The following is a 23,471-nucleotide window of genomic DNA, read 5'->3' as shown; positions in this document are numbered from 1 at the left end:
AATACAAAGTGCAGGGGAAACACAGAAAATAAACCATGTATGTAGACAATCTCACTTTTTACTTTTAAATGAATTAATGTAATATAAATTTGTGGAAGAAAGGCGTTCGCTTTGCTAGTCTTTCCTGTGGCATTCTTGTTTTTGTCTGATGCTTAACAAGCTCCTTCGGGGAACACAGCGCTAATCTCTTGCACAAGACATGCCTGTCGGGCTGAGTCTTTCAGTAGCCTTCACCATCGTCCGTGGAGAGCTGCCGTTTGGCTTCTGTGGCCAAGGCTCTTGAAGTGTGCTCTGGCAGGCGGCCAAGAGAAGTCTTTGCTTGCCCTTCCACACAGGGCTATGCTTGCTTTCACTGGGCTGCTCCCCAGGCTACTGGGCCTTTGCCCAAGTGACGCAGAGCAGGAGACTGTTTGGCCCACATCCAGGTGACGGAGCCGGCGAGATCTGCACTGTCAGGAAGCCACGTGGAGCTGGGCGAGAGCCGAAGTGGATTGGAGTGCTCTAGCCAGGTTCCCACGCTGCAACGCCCAGCTGGCCCGTGCCATGTGACGTCAGCCTTTGGCTGCGTGCACTCCAAAGGAAGAGAAATACAGAGCAGTAGGGATGGTGTGTGGTCAAAAGAGGAGTGCGCTTGCTAAGGAGGAACTGGAGTTGGAGCCAGCCTCCATAGTGCTGGCTCTTACTCAGGGCTGCTTTACAGGTCTGTTCAGTTTTAAGGGATCATTTTGATCTGTTTGTACAGGTGGTGCTTGACTCACAACAACTGTGCCATCGACCTTATTTTGTTTTACAATCCCGACGTTTGGTCGAAACGTAAAGCGCTAACTGCTACATCCACTGTACAATAACATCGACCGGCTGCACTGTTGCAAGGCACCGTATTTCTTATCATTTACAGTGTTTTACTTGCCAACCATTTCATTTGTGATTCCGTTCAGGCTACTTTTCTGCAATGGCCAGCAACTGAAAATGTGAGTGTTCTGGTGCGGGAAAGAAAAAGAGAAAGAAAATGGGTGAAGAATTGAAAGCAAAAATTACAGTGCAACATCAAAACACAATTATAACACTGTGCTGTTTGTTACTGTATTATTGTCTGTTAGTGTTATTTTTAATACAAATAAAGTGAAATTAGTGGAGAAAATCCATATAATACAACATGACATTCCTGCATGCTGATTGTTTATATTTCCTTATGGTTCATATAATACAATGCAAGGGGACTTAGTGAGTTAAGACAAGGCCATCGAAATAGGATGGCATCGTAAGTTGAGGACCACACACACACACGCTGTCTGAAACCGCTTGTCCCGACCGGGGTCACGGTGAACTGGAGGCTAGTCTGGCAACACAGGGTGCAAGGGTAGAGGAGGGAGAGGGGGCACGCCCCAGACGGGATGCTAGTCTGGGGCAAGGCACCTCAAGCAGGACTCGATTGAGGACTGCCTGTATTTTAATATTTTATCGCAGACCTTAACATTTATTGATTTAGCAGATGCTTTTCTCCAAAGCGATAGAAAATACAATGTTCATCGCATTAGCAGAAAGAGAGACTTAGATGTAGGTGTGTGATTCTTAAGTGCAGTTAGTTTCTTACCACCGTATGAACCGATGTTCATCACACGAGTAGCTGCATAAAACTTTATCCGTATATCCACAATTCCAAATCACCTTCCGAGTAATTTTTTTATATATATGTATATAAGCATTTATGTTACATTAAAGAAGTACCTTTGTAAAGGATTGTCCAGGTATGATCTTAAAGTTATAGTGCATCAACATTTACACCTTTCATGGACTTAAGCAATCACGGGCAAAGTGAGTCTCGAAGAGGTGAGTTTTAAGACACTTTTTAAATGTGGATAGAGTTTCAGCAGTTCTGAGTGAGAGGGGGAGGTCCTTCCACCACAACAAAGCGAGAACTGAGCACCTTCGTGCTTTACCTTTCATGCGTGGTACCACTGAGCGGGCAGAAGTAAAAGAACGAAGCGGTCTGGTTGGGGTGTAGCGGATGATCAAGTCCTGTAAATAGCTGGGAGCAGTTCTGTTGATGCACTTCTAGGCCATAACTAGGGTCTTAAATTTGATCTTGGCAGCTATAGGAAGCCAAGACACTTTGCATGGTGTGTACAGTACAGTTCGAGTTAAGAATAACAGCAAAGAAGCTCTGAATGAGTTGGGCAGAAGTGCTAGCGACAGATGGAAGCATGGGCCGTGACTACACAAGAGTTTCTATGCACGGGCTGTGAGTGCAGATACACGTGGCAACCAAAGCATCTGGATTTGACTTTGAGGGCCAGAAGGAGGTGGTTTCTGCTGAGGTGATGTTCATGAGGGTCACTTGTTCCACTTTTCTACAGGGGAGTGGCCCAAGGATGGTCTTGTGGGTTGTGGGGGCTGGGGTATTGTGGAACGTGACTCTGTCTGGCCTCTCTGCTTCCTTCCTTTTCTTTTCTTTCATTATGTTGACTTCAGTATTTAACAGCGCTCATCTTGTGATGGTTTCGGCTTGCGTCATTAAAGGTGGGGTAGGGCTGGTTGGGGGAGGGAGGGAAGTGTTTGATGACATTGTCTGCAAAGGGCTTGAGAGAAGGGCAACAGATGCCACGAAAGTCATTCCCAAATTAGGGTGGGGGATGGTGTTTTGTGACATGCCGTGTAAGTTTCACGCGCTTTTCTAGGGTTAAATCAAAGGTACCAGTGAATATACAGCTTTGTTCGGCTGAAGTAAAATTGGAAAATGTGCCTATTCAGGGGTCCATCAGACCAAGACGTTTATAAAGTGAATGGCTCTTAGTTTAGCGTGTATATCAAACCATCATCGGATAAGTTGAGCATAGAAGGCATGATGTAAAGTTGGTTTTTAGCTCATTAATATTGAAAAGCTTGCCTCCCCCACTGACCGAATCAACAACTTTGGTTGACCTGCTGAAAGGAATTCCTTGTCATCAAAAGTGATAAGGTATGTGTATACGTATAGTGTTTGGAAGCACCTTTTTAGGGGCTTTATTATCTTTCTGTCACTTCGGTTTCATTATCTTCACTTTGGGTGACAAAATACTTTTTAAAGCATGCAGTTGCTCACGTGTTCCCTTGGAGTTATCAGTATTATTACGCACATTCCGTTGTAGGGGAGGACTCCTGATGGAAGGGCCAAGGAAGGTCGGCACTCGTTTTTTTTTTGTCTTCGGTGTGTGGCTTCTGACCTTAGCGTTGCCTTCAGTGATCAAGTAAATAATAGTCAGACAAGGGAGGGACAAAGGAGCTTGTTGGAAAGGATATCTCAGAGGGTGTGGTGGTGAATCGAGGTCTGCCAGTGTGGAGGAGTGGTGTCTCCGTCGTCTTGGGCCACAGTGACACGCACACACCCCCAGTCGCGCTGACCCCTGATAATCTCTCGTCTCTCCCCAGGGGCTGCCAGACTGCCCTTTTCGTGCCACATCACCCCCACCTCTCTCAGCACGTTTACCGCTCATGATGAATGGAGCTCTAATCACCCGTGATGAACAGAGGGCTGCATGTTTGTGTCTATAGTGGCAGCAAATGTCCTTCGCCACGGAGCCCAGAGAACATAAATCAACAGGCAATCAGGGCCAAGAGAGGAACAGGTGCAGCCCTCTTCTTTTTTTCTTCTGATCATGGCACCCGCATTTACCTGCGTTCTCACAGCCCCTCTCAGCACTTTGATGCACGGTGTTGACTTTGCAGGAGACTCGTCTCTCTGCGCCCTTTCTCTGGGGAGAATCCTGAGAAATGTCTGCTCTTGACCATTCTGCTAGGCACGATATCGGGGCCTCTGTCGAGTTCGCTGCTGTGCAGGTTCGCTAACGCCCAGTGCTGTGTCTGTGTGGGGCCTCCAGAGGAAGTGCCTCCTTGCACAAGCGCTCACAAACCATGAGCGCTGCAGGAGACTAGAAGGGGAAACGCCGGCTCACTTCTCATCCCGTACATTCAAATGAGGCCTGGGAAGCGTTGTTTACCTAGGTGCCGTACATTAAAGTGTTGCCTTTCACGATGGAATGTGTAATCCAGAGAAGGAGGCGTGCCGGCCATTCAGAGGAACTGGACTATCGGAGCTGGAAATGTGAGAATGCCTTTTCACCGTGGCTTCTAGCCGGACACCCCTTGAGTCCTCACCTCCTTTGTTTAACACAGGTGGAGTGTTTTTTTTTTTTTTTTTTTTTTTTCCCCCCCCTCCTCCACCCATTTTCTATACCCATTATTCTGGAACATTCTTCCTACTGTTGTCCAGTGGACAAATGGAGGGAGTTCATTCAGGCCATGTTATTTGATAGCTACTACGGGTTCTACCAGTTGTAATTTCAAGTGCCCAGTGTCAACTCAGCTGGGGGGAAAATGGTGATGGGAAATAGTTGTGTGGCAGAGGTGTGTGAGTAATGGTGTTCTTCTGCCTCGTGCTGTGACAGTGCAGCGCGCACTGAACTGTCAGCATTCTCTCAGCCATGGCACACCGATAACATTTTTAGTTTCTACAGTTGTACAATGTTTTGTTCAAATCTGATTTAGCTGACATCCTGCATAATTTTCATAAAGTGGCGCGGTGGCGCAGTGGGTTGGACCACAGTCCTGCTCTCCGGTGGGTCTGGGGTTCGAGTCCCGCTTGGGGTGCCTTGCGACGGACTGGCGTCCCGTCCTGGGTGTGTCCCCTCCCCTTCTGGCCTTACGCCCTGTGTTACCGGGTTAGGCTCCGGTTCCCCGCGACCCTGTATGGGACAAGCGGTTTAGAAAATGTGTGTATGCATTCTGAAGTTCTCATGACGGATTTTGAAAGTGCCACACACTGCGTATTGCCGTTTGGAAAGGTGTGAATGTTTCATGCAAAATGTTTTCTCTAGGATAATTCAGATTTGAAGTTGACACATGCAAAGATATGTTTTGGTAAATTTTCATTAAGGTGTTTATGTCTGTTAAGGAGTATTTTGCCAACTGGGGCAGTTAGTGTAGCACTTCCACTTTAAACGAGTCGTACTGCTGTATTTACACATCGGTTACTCAGGCAGTTGGGGGTTGGGGTGAAGGGGTTTCTCCGTGTGTGGCTTGAAGCTTTTGTGTGCCTTTTGTTTTGGCCCGTTTACAGCAAGCCCCGTCTCGCCTACTGTGGGGTGGGGGTGCCGGGTTAGAAGGGACTTGGATGGGGGACTATCAGAGCTGAAAATGTGAGAATGCCTTTTTCACAGTGGCTTCTACCCAGACACCTTTAAGTCGTCTCCTCCTGTTGTAAACCAGGGACCATGTTTTTCAGTGCTGTGCTGAATAGCAGGTAGCCTCAGCCTGTCTGCCTCGGTTGTCTTTTTTTTTTCTTCTTTTGACTGAGTTGGCTTTATCCAGTCTTTTTGTGCCGGTAATAAAATGTTTTGCTCAAATCTTGGCATTTTTGTGGTTTCTTGGAGTTTATAGTGCAGAGGACTCCACAATTGTTAGGGATGGCCAAAACTAGAATTAGAAATCCTTTATTTAGTGCAGGGATAGAGCTGGGGTGGGGGTGGCCTTCATATAGCCCTGCCCCACCCAAAGGAAACATTTCAGACAGAACTGGAGTTTCAACCATCCTAGAGCTCCCGTCTCACGGTGCGGGTGTCAAGGGGGCCTTGGGGAGATGGTCCGCACGCAGTCCATCCTATGACTTGTGGTCTTTGTCATTCTTGGAAGAGAAATGAGAGTGAGAGTGCAGGATGTTGGGTCACTCTGAATGTCCTGTGCAGAAATGTAATCTTTTTTTTTTTTTAAATTATATGGTCTTCAACTATTTACAGTATGATAGAGACATCTCCAAGTTACACCTTATGTACTTTGTTTTACTTGTATTTCTTGGCTCCATCAAAATACTTTGCTGCTCTTTGGGTTCACACACACACACACATTTTCAGAACCGCTTGTCCCTTACGGGGTCACGGGGAACCGGAGCCTACCCGGCAACACAGGGCGTAAGGCCAGAGGGGGAAGGGGACACACCCAGGACGGGACGCCAGTCCGTCACAAGGCACCCCAAGCGGGACTCGAACCCCAGACCCACCGGAGAGCAGGACTGCGGTCCAACCCACTGCGCCACCGCACCCCTGTGCTGCTCTTTGGGTTCAAATTATTCAAAATATATAGCTTGTATTTCTTTATCTAGAGGGGGTGCGGTGGCACAGCAGGTTTGGACAGGGCCTGCTCTCCGGTGGTTCTGGGGTTTGAGTCCCGGTTGGGGTGCCTTGTGACAGACTGGCATCCCGTCCTGGGTGTGTCCTCTCCCCCTCCGGCCTTGTGCCCTGTGTTGCCAGGTTATGCTCTGGCTTGTCGTGACCCCGCTTGGGACAAGCGACTTCTGACTCTGTGTGTATGTGTGTATTCGTTATCTATTTTTTTTCCTAATAACACCACTGGCTGAACTGTTGAGGTAAACAGCACTGTTACTCAAAAGTCCATCTTGTACACTGGCAGTTTTTGTTTGTTTTTTTACTTTAATGTTTGTGTGGGTCTAAAGGAGATTGGTCCAGCCTATAGGTAGCTAGCACAAATTCGGGGTCTTACGCAGGCAAACTGCATCAGTTGTCAAATTAAATATAAGCTGAGCTGATTCAGTTGTTGTTTAAAGTTAAAGGGTATTTCTATATAGAATACAGTAAGAACTAAATATGGACCAAAGCACGTTCTCTTTGCTGTTCTGAATTTAACAGCATACTAGCATGCTACAAGTAAGTTTGAGTTATGAGTTAATGAGTAGCTTAAAGGTAAATAGCCTGGATGTGATGAAACTGAATTTTTTTTTTCTTTTTTTTTTGGCGAGGTATTTAAAAAACAAATTGGTTCAGTAACATGCTTATCAGAGGATACACATAGAATTGTATGCTGTGTAATTTGATTAGGGCAGAACAGCAGCTGACTGTCCTGTGTGTAAATAAACTGGTGGTGACAAGGGGTGGCCTTCCTGTTTGGTCCCAGTCCAGAATGGCAGCAGACGGTGCGGTGCTGATGGACCCGCCATGTCAGAGCCTCTGCATAAACACTGCAGCCTGGAGGCAAGGACCCACCTGGTTGCTGTCAGGCGCCCTGCCAACTGTCACCGATTCTGTCTTGTTGAGAGAGACAGCAAGGGTGTTTGTATATGTGTCCGTGTATCTATAGGGGTTTCAATCAAAAGCACAGGCACACACAAACATAAACAAAACCATGCCCCCTCCTCACATGTAAGAGTGTCCGCTCTGTGAGTGTGTTCAGCAGAATACTCTATTATTCTCTGCAGGGAATGCCAACACTCCATGTCTAAAACACACACACACTCTTGACGTCTCACTTTGCCCAACTGCAGCCATGTCTGCTGTGTTGGGTGGGGATGGGCAGTTCTCTGTAGATCCTCAGGAACACACCGATGAAAACCTCCAAATCCTTCAGACACCTGATGTAGTTTTGGTATTACACACACTCACACCGTCTGTTTTTCTGTATGCCCTTGGTGAAGGTTGGTCTTTCTCAGCCCACTCTGCTTCAGCTGTGTGTTTACTATTCATAGACCATAATTAAGAAATATTTTGATGCGTATATCTCCATGGAGACTCGTGCTGCTTGCTTAAATGTTCAGCATAATTTTATGCTAGAGAGCATTGCATCATTTCAGCATTGCCGACTTAAATACGGGGATGAGGTTTAAAATAAAGATGTTCTTATAGCCTGTAATTATTTGCACATACTCATGATAATTTCGTTTCAAGTTCGTCATGATGTTTTTCAGAGTTACTAAAAACGTATATGAATGGCAATGGAAGTGGAAGGAGCTTGCAGCAGTTTCATGGCGCGCACCCATATAATCGTCATTGCTAAAACTCAAGGGCTTAAATACTGTAGTAGAATTTGGCTTAATTCACAGACTCCTACTATGTTCAAATGAAAGCAGTAGTAAAAAAAAAAAAAAGTGATAACTTAGTCTTTTTTTACAGGGTAACAACGGAACAGAGCTGAGCCACAGCAACACCCACAGAAACCGTATACAGAGAAACACATCATAATAAGTACTGTACTGTGAGAACTCTTTTGCATTTCACTTAGCCAGCATGTTTGTAATGCAAAAACAATATCTCTGGGATACATGCATTAATTGTTATTTTTGTATTTGCTTTCTTTTCATCTAAAACCTGAGCCTACCTCCACATTATGTGCATTTCTTCCTGACGCCAAGCCCAACAGATCGTTGAGTTTGCAACATGAAGAATGTTGTTTACAGCAGGACTACATGAGAGATGAGCATAAAATAATTTACTTAGCTAGCTAACTTAATTTGGTAAATATTTACTTTTGAGGTATTGGACAGTTTGAGTATGTCTCCTAGCAGGTTCTTATATTCCGTTCTGAAGAGTGTACAATGTGACTGAGAGTTTTGTACTTCTGGATTAAACCGTGTCGTGTGGGACATTGGTTCCAATGTTTCGCTTCTCCTGTTGGAAGCATCGTCAGGGAGCTGCAACATCTTGTAACATTCCATTCCACATCTAACCTTTACAAGATGTCGCACTTAATCCAGAAGTACAAAACTCCCAGTCAGCTGACACCAACCGCGAAAGCCTACGGGTTTTGAGTGTACAATGTATTGACAGTGTTATTTGGGTGGGCGATAAAGCTGTGCCATGATTGGGCTGTCGCTTTGGGCTGACGTATGATTGTCAGCGTAAATCCTGTATGGTTCCGTGATCCGGGTTGTGTTGTTATGAGGCCAGCACTCACAGATTCTACACAGGGCCTTCCTTGACAATAGTCATGTGACAGTAACTGAATAGAACAGTGAAAATGATTGAACAGGCTATGACACTGGCTTCTCAATCAAAATGGGTGCTTAAGGTAATCTTTGCAATGCATGTGACCTGTAAAATGGAGAACAGAACAACCAAACATCCACCATCTATGGCATAAGTATAAGTGTAAGAGAACAAGAATTCAGTTGCAATCGTTAGCAAAACATATGAATCAAAACAATGAAACAATGAGACACGTATCACACAGTGAGACATCTTCCATCGTCCCCGAAGGGGATGCTGTATTTAGCATAGTTATATACCATGCCTCGTTACACTGGAATTTTCCATTAATTATTAAGTTTTAAATGGTGTAATTTGACATTTTAAGGTTTTCGAAAACCACCTCCAAGCCGTCTTCAAACACTGTGTTTTCAAAGAAGAGCTGCAAAAAACAGTTCTCCTTTTCAGTAGGCAGGCTGAATCAGCGAGTCAGTGAATCGCCAGTGCCTCACAGCTCCGGGGTGTGGGACTCAAACAGCTTTGTATGTTTACAATTTGCGCGTTCTTCACATGGTCAGTCCAAAGACTTGGTTTTCAGGAAAACTTATGACTGATTTGTCCTCGTGGTGAAATGCTTTTTTAAATGCTGAACTTTAGATTCCTTTAGTTGTAATTCTTCAGCAGTAACAATGTTGACTGGTATTTTACATGGGGCTTCATTAACACACACTGACACGAGAAGCATTTTGTTGTAGTGTACTCCACTTTTACACTCTTCTGGGCCTTGATCATCAATGAATTGGCTGGATGAATGGCCGCTGATACCACAGTGCTTGATAAATGCATGGACAACTGACTAGGGTAGACGAAATCTTCACATTGGGGAAGTTTTTCAACCAGATCCAAGGTTACTTTGATTTGCAGGACTCTTGAATTGAGCTATAACTATATGATGCCCACTCTTTTCTCAAGGTTCATTTCTTCTCCAGATGTGGCGGGGACAGCTTGCACTCAGAGCGACGTGCTTGCTGGGATGCTGGAGCAGGGCGTCCTCTGCTCCGTCTGCATCATTCTGATACACACACACACACACACATTCTCTCAGAAGTTACTACGGAGGATAATGAGATTTAGGGATAGACAATTCTGCTGATGTGTCATGGCAAAGGTTACTTGTACACTCGCAAATGAATGCGATACCAACACGTGTACCTTTTTGTTTTCTCTCTTTCTATTGGAAGGGTCACTGACACTGTGGAAAGACCATGCGAAATGGCCTTTGCTTGTGACAAATAAGGTTGAGACTTATTCTTTCAATAATTACGGTTCTACAATTTTGGGACAAAACAGGCATGCGTGCATCGGGATGTGTGATTAACAACAGAAGTGGTTCCTTGTTCCCTGAAATCTGACATAGTATATGTTTTTAGCTAAGGTGTTGTAGCCGTACAAAGTAGGTTAACTTTGCGTTCCAAAAAAGGAGAGGGCAGGAACTGAGCTACCGTCTTTCAGCTTAAGATCAAGGTAGTAAAGGTCCTAGCTATGTATGTATACAGTATGTAGCTTTCGGCTGAAAGATTTTCTCCCTCGTTCTCAACTACATTGATGTTTCTCATGTTGATCACATTCAAGGTATATTTATCTGAAACTCTTGTAAGGTTGAACACTGGGCAGTTAGGGTTTATTCAGAGGTCCTCATAGGCTGTGCTTGCGTGTAAGTGTCGTGTGAAAACACAAGACTATATTGCAGTGCTTTCTTTGTGTTTGAACAGACTTTGGAGCTGCCGTATTCTTAAATGTGGAATATACAAGGAGACTATGCTAATACGCGGTGCGTGATGTGTGTGTGCCAGGGGATAGGGGGCTTTTCAGCCTGAGGAATGTGACGTCTTGGTGAAAAGGGCTTTAGCAGAACAAACGCTCCCTGTTTATTTGGCTGAGCGGAGCTGCCGATGGCCGGCGGATCTGTTTGCTTTGGCTCCTTGCACTGACATGTTAACAGGCCTTTCTCCAGGCGCCGCTTTGTCTTTATTCTTTTTACTTTTACCTGTGTGCCCCTACTCTCTCCTTCCTTCTTCCACCTTACCAATAACATTTGGACAGAAATAAAGAGGGGGCTTAAGAAGGCCGCCCAGTTAATGTGTGCTTGTGGCTGCATCCTCGACAGTCACTGGAGTCAACACAACAGGCTTGTGGTCCTCCCTGACTTCCTGCTGATGAAGATGAACACTATTGCTTTTAGGTGCAGCTGAGATGCTATGGAGAGCACTGCAGAGGACGAGCATATAACTGAGCTTATAAATGCATGGTGGGGATTCTCCCTGCTGTTGTCTGAATCTCAGATCTCCAGCGTCCTGTTTGGGCTGCAGGGCTCTGGGCAGGCAGGTCACAGCGTGCTTTCCACACAGCTGCTCGTCCCTTCGTCTCTGTCCTGCAGGTCCCACTTAACTTAATCCACACCGCGAGCAATGCCCCACATTAGCTCTCTCTATTGCAGTGCTCCATGGCTCTTGCGTGATGGCAGGTAGTCCCTGTCATGAGTAACCCGTTATTTCTGTTATCCACTATGAGCAGGCATTATTGGTGTACTGTTATTATGTATTGTAAACAAAGTGTTTTTCCACGGTTTTTAAATTAAACGGGCAATGTGCGCGTAGACACGAGTTTCTCGCAGTCCTTCTGGTTTCCCTCACCACGGAGCAGCATGCAGCTGGCTAATCATTACATCCTTCACAGTCATTATTGGATCGAGGACCTAACCAGGTCGGGGTCTCTGGGCACAGTAAGAGAGAACAAATGATTGTCCAAACACAGTAAGGTGTAGAAATTTGTTTCTTTTGGGTGCACTAAAGTCTGCAAGTCTCCCCATTTCGACTGAGCTCTTCTTGCCAGGAGTCAGATGTCATGATCTTGTCAGAGCGGCGGGCCACTTGCAGTGTGTCCGGCATGTGCTGTGTCACTGTTCGGGTGCGAGCGCTTCTCCAAAGTGCCTCAAATGGCACCTGCTTAAGGCGTAGTTTTTGAACAATGTGACTACGGCCAACGTGGACACATTTGAATTACAAGCAATGCCGACAGCACATAACAAAAGATCGAACTTTTCAACATCTTCAAAACAAAAAGTGGTTCGCTGTTGTGCCGCTTTGTGACACAACGGTTGGTCATTGTCACGAGGGGGTTCTGTCACCAGAAATGGAGCAGTCGCATTGACACGTCACATTTTAATTCAGAATCAAACTGGACTTCAATTAAATAACCGCTGCAGGCGTCTGTTCCCGTCAGTTCTTTTACGGTCTGCTGTCAGACTCAGACAGCTAGCGGTCTCCACTAAGAGGGTCCCTGGGTGGACGTGGGGGAGGGGGCTGTTCCACAGTGTGTTCAGTATGTATGCCCTGGAATGCGGCACGGCTGTGTGTTTGAACTGCAATCGCTTCCCTGGTCTTTCAGTTTGTATAATGACCTTTTTCAAAAACATAAAGCCCTGTAGATAAGTTGTGCTCAACTGTTTAGAAAAAGGGAGGGTTTCTTTGCTCTGGCTGACCTTTGCGTTCAGCTGTGGATGAGTCTGGACTCATTTCTTGTCCTCTATCTAGAAGTGAGGGAATGGATTTTAGCAGCGTTTGTGTCGGCACGATGACCTCCCAAGTATTTGTTTGTGCATGTTTTAGAAGCGCTTTTGCACTAGACGTTCACATGTAATATATTCTTAGTCTTTTACCATTTATTGCTGGATCCTGTTGTGCTTCCTTTTACTTTTTTGCTTAACAATTTGCTGATTTGCATTGTGAAATGTACACTGCCGCTTGCGGTAGTCTGGAGCTTATCCTGGAATCAGTGCACGCAAGGCTGGGGAGGTAAACACTGGATGGGGCGCTAGCCTGTTGCAGGGTATCCATACGTACACATTCACACTCTACAGACAATTTAGCATCGCAGATTCACCCAAAAGACATTTTTGGACTGTGGAGGAAACAACACCATGGAGAAAATCTCCACAAACACACAGAGAACACACTAACTACACGCATACTGAGCAGGATTCAAACCTACGCCCGAGCAACATAAAGGCTGTGAGGCAGCAGCACTACCCGCTGTGCCGCAGTGAGCAATACTAACGTGCTAAATTGAACTATTTATTCAGATAGATATTTTACTTGGGAGATACAAGTAAAGGACCTTGTTCTGTGGTACAAAAAAAAAGTTTCTACTGAGAACTTTTGCTCACATCTCCCAGTTCTACATCTGTGCTACCCCTGGTTCCATGTGATTGTTATTATTTCTTTGTGATATGATTGACACAGGGCTTGAATTCCGCAATATTGCATTGTCCAGTTGCTTGATAGCAGTCCATCCTGGGATACCCAATTCAGGATGAGGCTGCAGAACTCGGTAAGGTGGCTTCAGACCCCTGGAATCTCAACGAGCAACCTGCAGATCCCTGCACCTATGTAAGGATGCTGATCTGTTGTCTCCCAGCACATCAAAAAACCAGTAAAAGAGCAAGTTTTCGCCCAAGAGGCAATCATTTTCCATTAACAGTCGCTTTGAAGCGTGAGCTTTGGACCTGAGATTTCTTTGCCAGTTGTAATGGAATTAGTCTTATTCTGGTTATGTCTGCTTATCAGACTAGTGACTGTTCTGATAGCACTCAGCTTGGCACTCTGCTCTACACTGTGACCTCTGACCTCCGCATTCAGCCCATCTAACATGCATGTGAAATCGACATCAGGGTGTATCTGTCTGGTCAAGCACATTCAGGGCATGCTGGAATATGTTTGTGCATGCCGTAGAACTCCTTCACTCTTGGAATTTAGCCTCATTTACTTTAATTTTAAAGGAGAGCAAAAGTCTATTCGAATGCTCTTCCCTTCGACCAATCAGTTTACTGAATGCGGATTTTAAAATTTTAACCAAAAGGTCATTGATCGTTTGGAAACTGGTATTGAAATTTGGTTGTTTGAATTAGATTACTGACTTTGGTCTTACTGTCAGAAACAAAACTCAGTTAGGGTGACAGTGGAAGTTGTTGTGAAGAAAAATGTCAGCATTGTTCACATAGCTGCTAGAATTGTCAAATTGTCTTTGCTTGCTTAAGTTCACTTGTAGTATTTTAGTAATAAGTTTGAGGCCCTACACAAAGCAGTGTACTCTTGTACTCCGTAGCCCATACAGCTGGTACAGCGGTATTTAGCTGCTCGCCAATCAGTCACGTATGGCCATAATGCGATTGGGCCTCCTGCCGCCAGGTCATTAAATCAGCTAGAGACACTACCCTTGGGGGTGGAGGGAGGCTCATCCCAGGTTTAACATTCTTTAACAGGCTATTTGTCTGCGAATCTCCGTACCTCTTTTTTTTTCTTTCTAGCTTGCTGTGTGAAGGCAGGAATGCGTGACGTGGAATGAGCTCGCCTCGAAATGTGATTATTTATTATTATTGCGCGCTATTATTTAGGTGACACTTTTGTCCAATGCAATTTACAATGTTAGGTATACTATAGTAGGCTGAGGCACTAAGGGGTAATTGCTGCCGAGTGCAGTTCGACTCACAGTGCCCACCTTCTTGGTCTTCTCGACAAGGCAGGGTGCGGAAGTGGTTTATACCATGGCCCTCCGTCATACATGTCTTTGGATTGCACATGTGGGGAAAACGTGCAACACCCCGAGTTCACATCAGTTGAAGAGCTCCTACCCACTGTTACACTGAGCTGCTGCGCTAAGCTCCTAAGCTACGTACAGCTGTTCAACCCCTTTATATAGCAAAATAATTATACACACTCACTCACTAAGAGCAACTTAGTCTCCAGCTCATCTGAGACACGGCTTTGCACTGAGGAAGGAAACCTTCGTAGGGGGAGCTGGTACCCTACTGGTTAGAGGTGCTACCTTTGGACGCTAAGGTCACCGGTTCAATTCGGTTGTCCAGCTGTAGTACCCTTGAGCAAGGTACGTACCCTAAATTGCCCAGCTGTATATAAGTGAATAATTATAAGGGTGAAAGCTTAACATTGTAAGTCGCTTTGGAGAAAAGTGTCAGCTAAATGAATAAATGTAAATGTAAACCAACACGAACATCGGGAAAACATGCAAACTCCACAAGGACTGACCTGGATTTGAACCCAGGTCTACACTTGGAGCCTAGGAGATGTGGGGCACCAGCACTACCTGCTGTTTGTTTGTGAGATGGTTTGAAATGGAAAGCAGGCTTGAGCTCGTACCTCTGTATTTGCGCACAGGCTCTGGGCTTCCGGAGCAGTGCTGGACTGCTCTTGGGGGCATTGGGGGCATGGGCGCTGTACTCCGTCACATGTCTCTCCAGGTTTATACCCACCCTTATTACTTTAAACTTTTAAAATCATAATAGAGGTTCTCACATAGGTGTAATTAGACCTGCATGGAAATCAACAGAGGGATGGTTATGGTAAGTAGATGTCTAGAAGTGGGATGGCGGAGATGAGGAACTTAGCTGGGTTGATTTAGAGGCAATAATTCAAGTTGTACAACTTCACTTATCAGAGCTGTTCTGTACCAGTGATGTGTTTAAAGGCCAATCAGGGAACTTGGACTATGCAAATATTTTGTAGAACTTTAATGGATTTTTACTGCTCAGCTCAGCAGCTCTTCATTAGGGCCTTCCAGTCATCACGTACTCCAGTACTTACACAGCATGTAGTGTCCCCCTACCACATCACCTAATACCTCTGGCATCATACAGTGCTACACCCCTCAGAGCCATGCCACACAGGGTACACCCCCAACACACATTACTTAACCCTTCACTGTACACGAGTACAGCTCCACGCCAGGTGGTACTGTGCCTTTCCTCCGCCTTCCAAACAAGACTTTGCATTATGCTCAGATCAGCTGGCCGGGTGGCAGAGACTTCATAATGTCGCCTTATCAGTTCATATGGACTCTGGAGTTTCGTGCACGTGTGCTTAATTCTGTCATTTTCTAGTTTAGGCTAAGCATTGTGGCAGCTGGTTGTGTAGTGGTTAAAGCTGCTGCTTTTGGGCCCAAAGGTTGCAGGTTTGAATACCCCTTCCAGGTGGAACCAGGGGTCATTCTTACCCTAAGTTGTTCCATTTCTCCATACCCAGCTGTATAAATGGATAAATAATTGTAAGTAGCAATTTACAATGTTAAGCTTTGATTGAAATTGTCAGATAAATGCAAATGTATGTTTGCCTTTGTAAGAAAAAATAATGTTATAATATCTTGTTTGTGTGAGTTGTGACTGCTGGTAGTATTGTAATAAGGTCACGAATGTGAAAGTACTACACCCAACTTCAGGGTTTTTAATTACACAGCATATGAATACTCTGTTTCTGCTTTCACTGAGAAAGATGGTCACAACATGTCACAGTTTTATTAACTCTTCCCTAGAAAGGAACTTCCTCATAGCTTTCAAAAAGGGCAACACTGGTGTCTAGAGCTTTTCATCAAATGATTTCTGCTCTTCACCCTCGTTAAAAAAGTACACCCATATAAAATGCATAAACTGTAAAAATGTACAGCCGTATAAAATTACGGGTGATGCCACATTACAGATGATGATTCAGGTGATAAATGATGCCGTTGATCTTTTTTGGGGCAGCATTTTTCAGCAAGTAAAGGTTCAACTATTATTGCTTCAGAAAGTGATGGAACAAGTAAATTATGCAAATACTTTATAAGACCTTAAGAAGATGGTTACAGATATTTGAAGATTTGAAGAGTTCTGTGATGGACCTGATTTCATTTCTCGTACCTTGTTAGGCATTTATGCCGAGTAAAATACCTATTCTGCACACATGAAGTACTCCTGAATTGTTTCCCTATCATTGCCTTTGAAGGTGTTGGCTACTCTGGCTGAGCAAGGGGATGGCATGGTCAAGAAGAGTGCAGGGGAGTGGCAGAGGGGTTGCCTTCATCTGTATTTTTGAGAAGAATAACTGCAGTAGCCTCAATTTTTTACTGAAGCTGCACAAAAATACCATTATTATAGATATATGACCAGTCACCGTGCAACAGTGCCACATTTGCCAGGCATCAGTAATAAGAGCAGAGCTGTGCTACACGGCCCCCGGTCTGATAACTTATTAACTGTACGACATATTTCTGAGCCAGCCTCACCTCTCTGTTTCCATACAGAATGGCAGTACTTCCTGGTCCGATGAAGTAGATGGCGGGAGAGGAAGAGGAGAGGCATCCCGAGATTTTGCTAAGGTAAGATGTTGACGCGTTGGCTTTGCTTGGGGGTGTATCATTTACATGGGCTATCCATGACATGGTTGTATACTCAAGCTCTCTAAATATCTCTGCCTTGAGAGGTACACATGACTGAGTTTGAAATAATTGTTTGTAATGGATTGCATTTTCCGCATTTGTTTCTCACTTGTTAAGCTGAAAAGTCTTTCATGAACATAAAATCACTGATGCATCATTGTACTTTTGCAGAAGTTTTGCCATCAGAAGTAACCTCATGACACCCTTGTACAGACAGGTTTCAGTTGTGTATGACACTGTACAGTAAAGGAATATGGAAATTATCGAGAAGATTGGTGGTCTTTGTAGCTCGGGTTGTTGATTGAGGTGATGTCACCTCGACTGGTGATGAAACGTTTGCAATCTAAATGCCAAGCTCGGCGAACTGCTGAATACCTCAGTAAAGGAATATATTGCAGAAATATAACATTCATTTGGTTGGTGGGTCTCCCCGTAGCTCTACGAGTTGGACAGTGACCCCAAGCGCAAGGAGTTTCTGGATGACTTGTTTGCCTACATGCAGAAGAGAGGTAAGACTTCGACTCTATCCACCAACCCCTTATATTCTCTCCAGTCAACCCCTACCATATGCTGCTGAAATGTGTAGAAATACATGGGGAGGTACTGTTTACCATTCTTTCCTGATGATGCAACTGTGAGGGGTTCTATTTTACTTCATTTTATAATTCCGAATTAGATACTGGGATTCTTCTTCTTTGTTTTCATGACAGTGTTGCACCACGTTTTAATCAGTGCAGCACCTCAGGTCTAACAGGGAAAATAAGCTTCCTGACAGGCTCCACAAGCTGGAATTTATAGAAAAAACAACATGGAGTCTTGAAACAGGCTGGGTCTATAGATCTGCCACACTAAGATTTCTGTGATGTTTGACACAAAACTGTTAAGGACTTGGGGTATAGGTACTTCGTAGTGCACAGAGCAAACAGTGTATTGATGTGGTTCTGGGGCAACATCAAGAGCCGCTTGGTTCAGACAAAGGCTCCTCACATCAGTCCTCAAACATTTCATGTAGGTCTGTTATGTTAAACAATGGATAAACCTTTACGTAGCTACTCCTGTAATTTAACATAAATGTTTATATATATTTAAAAAATTAATTACTAGAACAGTGACTAGGAATCGTCGATATTCGGGTGAAGTTTTATGCAGCTACTCGTGTGATGTACATTGCTTCATATGGTGGAAAGAAACAAACTAATTGTACTTAAGAATCACATGTCTGCATCTAAGTGTCTCTTCCTGCTAAAGTAATGAACACATTGTTTTTTCTACAAGATGTACATCACTTTGGAGAAAAAGCGTCTGATAAATGAATACATGTAAAAATGTAAATGTAAGGTCAGCAGCACGATGGCTTTTATGCTCATCACTTTGCTTCCCATTATTTTGCTTGTTACACGAATATTTATGCTGAATGTAACATTAATGGAAAAGATTTCTTTGCAAAGGTTTATGAACAAGGGCCAATGTGAATGCAGGTTTCTTCTTACAAATGTGTAGGGCCATCGGCCACCATACCTCGTGCAGGGATATTTATGCTGAACAGTGCACAAATTTCACACAGTCTTTCCATCTTTTAATTACTCCACACTTTCAAATCTGGACCTGCAAGAAAAGTGATAGCATGTGCACAGACATGGTGCAGCTTTGGGCTTAGAAAGTACCGGTTCGAATCCCACTGGAGAACCCTTGGTCAAGGTGCTTACCCTGAATTCCTCCGCTAAGAATAACCCAGCTGAACAAGTGGATAAATAACTGTAATATCTGAGCGTTCAAAGAGCCTGACGTTGTTTTGGATAAAGGTATCAGCTGAATAAATACAATAAATATTAAAATAATTTATATATATATATATATATATATATATATATATATAAAGGTGTGGTCAGTAGGTGTGAGACTAATCAAGCAGTTCATAATCTGTTAAATATGGCTTTAGTGCTGTATACGGCCTCCCCAGCCCCATTAAGCATCACTCCCAACAACCTTTTCAAGTGAATGCCTTTTGGTTGACCTCCCATGTCACCTAAATTGGGGCTTTAATCACGGTAACAAATTGTTTAGCTGTTTTCCACTTGCCTGTGAGGAATGTGCATGTAGTTGAGCACAGAGGCAATTCTAGGCCCCTTCATTATTATCATTGCAGTTACCGTTTCACTGATTGACGTGGTTGTCGTGACCTTTGATAGACCTATAGAGATATGCATGTCTTGGCTTACATTAAATGTTTCTATGAACATAGTGATGTTTATTTTTTTTTTTATCCATTTTACTTGAGAGCTTGTAAAGCAGAGATTTTCACATTTATTAACATTGGGGTCTCTGTGGGTTTTAAATGAGCTATTTGGTAACTGTGCATTTCTGAAATGAAAGATGTTGCTTTTACGGTCACTCTTTGAGTGGAAAAACAAAATCCAAATGTGGGCCACAAAAAACTGTTTCTGTCGAACTCTGATTTATGGTGAGAGTGACAGAATTGGCCATCTTGGTACATGGAGAAGCTTGGATTGACAGAGCATCATGAAACTGTTAACCCCTTCCACACGGTTTGAATTAAACAGATGGGTGCATGTTTGTGTTAGCTGCCCCCCCCCCACACCACACCCACCCTCAGGCGGCTCTGGGGATACCGGGATGGTGGAGGGAGGGTTTTCCACACAGGACTATCAGGACTTTATTAGTGAGAATGAGGAAACCCCTGCAAAGAGTGAGAGGGCCTGTCGCCACTGTCCAATGACAATGATTAATGATCTGCTCTTTGACAGACAAGGGCAGTGTGCTCTTGGTGGGATGGGCACACAGAAGCGGAACTGCAGTAACATAATTATAAAAATTTTCTACTGGGGATATATGACTGTGTTGAACCCTCGGTTGTAATGTTACATTATTTAGTATTCGGTGAACTCTCCTGTCAGATAAATGAGATAAATCCTCCACTCATTCGCTCACTTGCATATTTGTACTGGAGGAGTTGAGTTACAATAGTAAGGCTCCTTCCTTGGAGCCAACCCTGAGATCTGCTGCAGACCTGAGCTTTCATGCCTGGCTGGCTACTTCTGGCGTGTATAATGCTGAGATGATTGGCACCATCACTGCTGTGGCTTCCTAGCTGTAACGTTACAGCCCTCGGTTTGTAGGAAAGCTAGACATTCGGTAATGGCCTTCTTTCTGTAGCTGTTGTTGGACTCAGTGAGGATAAGGTCTGGCAGCACGCTTGGGAGATGGTGAGCATGTGGGATGTTCTCGGACTCGGGAAAATAGTCCTTGCGTCGTGGGATCCAGCTGCACCCACTTCGCGCCAATTAGTGGAGTCAAAAGAGTGAGCCCTAGCACTTGGTGATTCCACAGCAGCCACGCTCTTCCAATGCCTACAGATGTTTTATTCTTGCTCTTTGTCCAGTTTTTAATAGTTTTCCTGCACCGAAGCAGTTGTGCTGAGACGATAGGGTCTCACCAGCAACGTACTGTATTTCACTTATAAGTATAATTGTATGTTTTAATAATGTTCCTGCATTTCTAAACATATATTTGTATTAGGTTTTTGCCACCAAACACCACCTCAGTGCATTTTCCTGCGTCCATGTCACATGGCTTTCTCGTCCCGTGGATATAAGGGCCCCGATGTGGAATGATAGCTACATAACCTGTCCTTCCTGTTTTGGAATCATCTCGCAGCCTCATAAAGGAAACCGTGAAAGCACCATCTTTCAAGAACCCAAGTTTCTTCCAGTTGTCCTCTTACATAAAAATGTTCCATGAAGCCTTACAACCTCTCCGTCGTCATATGCGGCGCGTGAAGGGCCTTGATATGGAGTTTAGCACTACAAAAATAAAATTTACAGGTGTTGCTTGGGCAAGAGCACAATTCCTTTGCTGAGAAGCAAAAGAAAATGACTGCATTACTGGATTATTTTCATTACTTTCCACCATCTCCTCAGTCATGCTTTTTTCGGTCCTATTTATTGTTCTGCATTTCCAGCCACTGAAACTTGATAACACTACAGAGGAAAAGGGGTTGAGGGGGAAGGGCAGTACCATTAAGTGAGGTGGAGGGGGGGTGAGGGGTTGGATTAAGGGGCCTCCTGTCCAGTAAAGGATGATTAATGAGCCCCAAGATCTCACTGCCCTTTTACATGGGAATAATGACAGGGAGACCGTTGGGTGTGTAGGTTCTGGAGAGGCATGTGACGTAGGTTCATCTAGCTGGTGTCACCACCTAGCAGTAGAGCTTGTGGCAGGTGCAGCTGTGAGAAACAATATTTTACACTAATTGTCCTGGATCACCCGGCCACCTTGTACCACTGAATGTTCAAAAAGCAGACAGCCTGTTGGTCATGTCAGAGGAGAGTTGATCATGAACAGACTTGGTGTAAAGCCTGACCACAGCCACTGAATTAAAGGTTTGATGTTTGTCTTGGAATTGTTTTTGTCAAGCAGCTTTGCGGGGCACTGCGGACGGGAGCCGTGTCCACAGCTTGCAGAAATAACAGTGCAAGGCCTGGGAGAAGGGCTTTTTGTGGTGAATTCCATCCATTGAGTTTTTTCTGAAATTCTTTACTCAGTGTCTTGTGTTAGAGTGAGGTTAGGATTGACAGTGAAGGGAAGGATAGTTTGTAATCATTTCTCATGGCGCGAATACACAAACAGATTGAAAAAAGCCGTTGCTAAGGGGTGAATGGTGGTGACAATTCTACCGGTCCACACATGGAAAGTTCATATAGCCTTGATTTTCCCTGCAGAACATTTTTTTTTCTTTCCCAAACTGAATCTTTTAAATTTCAGCTAATTTGTTTAATTGTGCTGCTACGTAATAAAACTGCTCAAATTGGAGAGCAGTACATATGTAAACAGTGTTTTGTGTGTGTGGTGCAGTCACATCTTACATACATTTGAATTTCACGGTCTCCACTTTCCAAGGCTGTTACTCAGTTTTTTTTTTTTTAATTGATGTTTTGTGGAAAAACAAGCAAAAATAATTTCTGTGTAAATAACACCTTTCAATGCACCTCAAGATAAATCAGCCCTTTCCGGGGTGACTCATGGTACAATCAGACACCCTTCAGTGCCTCACTGACAGTGTGAGGAGCAGTACAGGTGTTAGTACGCATTTGGAGCTATAGAGGGTACACCCGTTCCTCACGGTTCCTTTGTTCCATGAAACAAACTGGGCAAATTCCCTCTGGGATGGGATCGACATATTGTTATTTCTCCCCTACCCATAACCGCTTCTGCAAAGACAGGGTTCTTGTGGTTTGGAACGTATCCCAGAAGCATAGGACCCCAGGCTAGAGAAGGTTTTAATTTGCTAAAATTAATTGAAGTAATATTAAATTAATTAAAATACCAAAATAAAAGGTGTTTCTTTTTTCATAACTTGGATTGTGGAGGTTTACTATGCATCCCATCCAGGGGGTACTCCCCCAGCCTTTTCTCCAAATCTTTTGGGATAGGTTCTGGATCACAGCAACCCTGGTCAGGTCAAGTGGTTATTGAGGATGGGCGGACAGACGGACGGACGGGAAAGTTACAAGATGTCTATACTCTGTAAATTATGTGTGTGTGTATTGTTCGAGGTGTTGTCGCATTACTAATGAATGTTTGACACTGATCTTCTTTTATTGCAAAATTAAAACTTTATTTGCACTAATGTAAGCATATTCATGTTCTAAAACCTGTTTATACATAGTTTAGTAACGATTATTACTAGATAGCTACGTGTTTGTAAGAGTTAGTTAAATTTGACATTTCATATGTGATTTAGATTTATCTTAACAAATGATTGTGATTGGTTCCGAGAGTCAGTGTGTAAAAGTCATAGAAAAGAAGAAAGTATTTGCATGGTACAGTCAATCAGCTGTACAACTGGCCACCATGTGATGCTACTATTAAGATAGAGCTCTTAAACCATTATATTTAACACTCATATACCAGTGGATTGTAACCATAGCAGCACCACCGGGAGGAAAATCTTAGAACTTATTGACTGCATCACATAGTTTTTTTTTTTTATTATTATTTTTATTTTATTTATTTAATATGGAACGGGTGACAGTGTTAAACTGCATGAAGGAATAAAGATCACAAAAGATTGTCTAATACAAGGTGTCGTACAGAATAAACAGTAAAATGCTCATAGTGAAATTAAATGGACTGTGTAACACACAAAAACATCATTATGCTGAATTGGGAGTCTGTTGTGTAGAAAAACAGTATTGCTACGCTCTCGTGTTACCAATGTTCAAATTGATAATTTTTAAGGATATTAATTTTTTTCTCAGTTTATTAATATATGTTAATATGATTTGAGTTGCATTTGCTTTACTTGGCTATTTTCTCTCGTGTTTTTGCTGTGGAGCAAATGCCACTTGTATTTCTCCATCCAGTCATTAGTTGACAGTAAAATGAACCCAAAACAACATGAATATGGGACCAGATTAATTCAAATTGCTTCAAGTGTTTACAGCCTGTCAGGTTTTACTG

The 23,471-nt window shown here is 43.8% G+C and overlaps 1 protein-coding gene across 1 annotated transcript in view; it reads left to right on the top strand.

Moving 5' to 3' along the window:
* LOC108930141 (AT-rich interactive domain-containing protein 3B) overlaps positions 1–23,471 on the top strand; it is a 39,106-nt gene that overhangs the window by 3,720 nt on the left and 11,915 nt on the right. The window contains exons 3-4 of the mRNA XM_018745231.1: positions 16,857–16,931; positions 17,428–17,500. Coding sequence (XP_018600747.1) covers positions 16,857–16,931; positions 17,428–17,500 — 148 coding nt within the window. The remainder of the gene's footprint in view (positions 1–16,856; positions 16,932–17,427; positions 17,501–23,471) is intronic.

The sequence above is a fragment of the Scleropages formosus genome, chromosome 5 (genome assembly GCF_900964775.1).
Source record: "Scleropages formosus chromosome 5, fSclFor1.1, whole genome shotgun sequence".
NCBI classification, from domain to species: domain Eukaryota; kingdom Metazoa; phylum Chordata; class Actinopteri; order Osteoglossiformes; family Osteoglossidae; genus Scleropages; species Scleropages formosus.
Note: the sequence above shows the minus strand (reverse complement) of the source record. Positions and strands in the feature narration are given on the sequence as shown.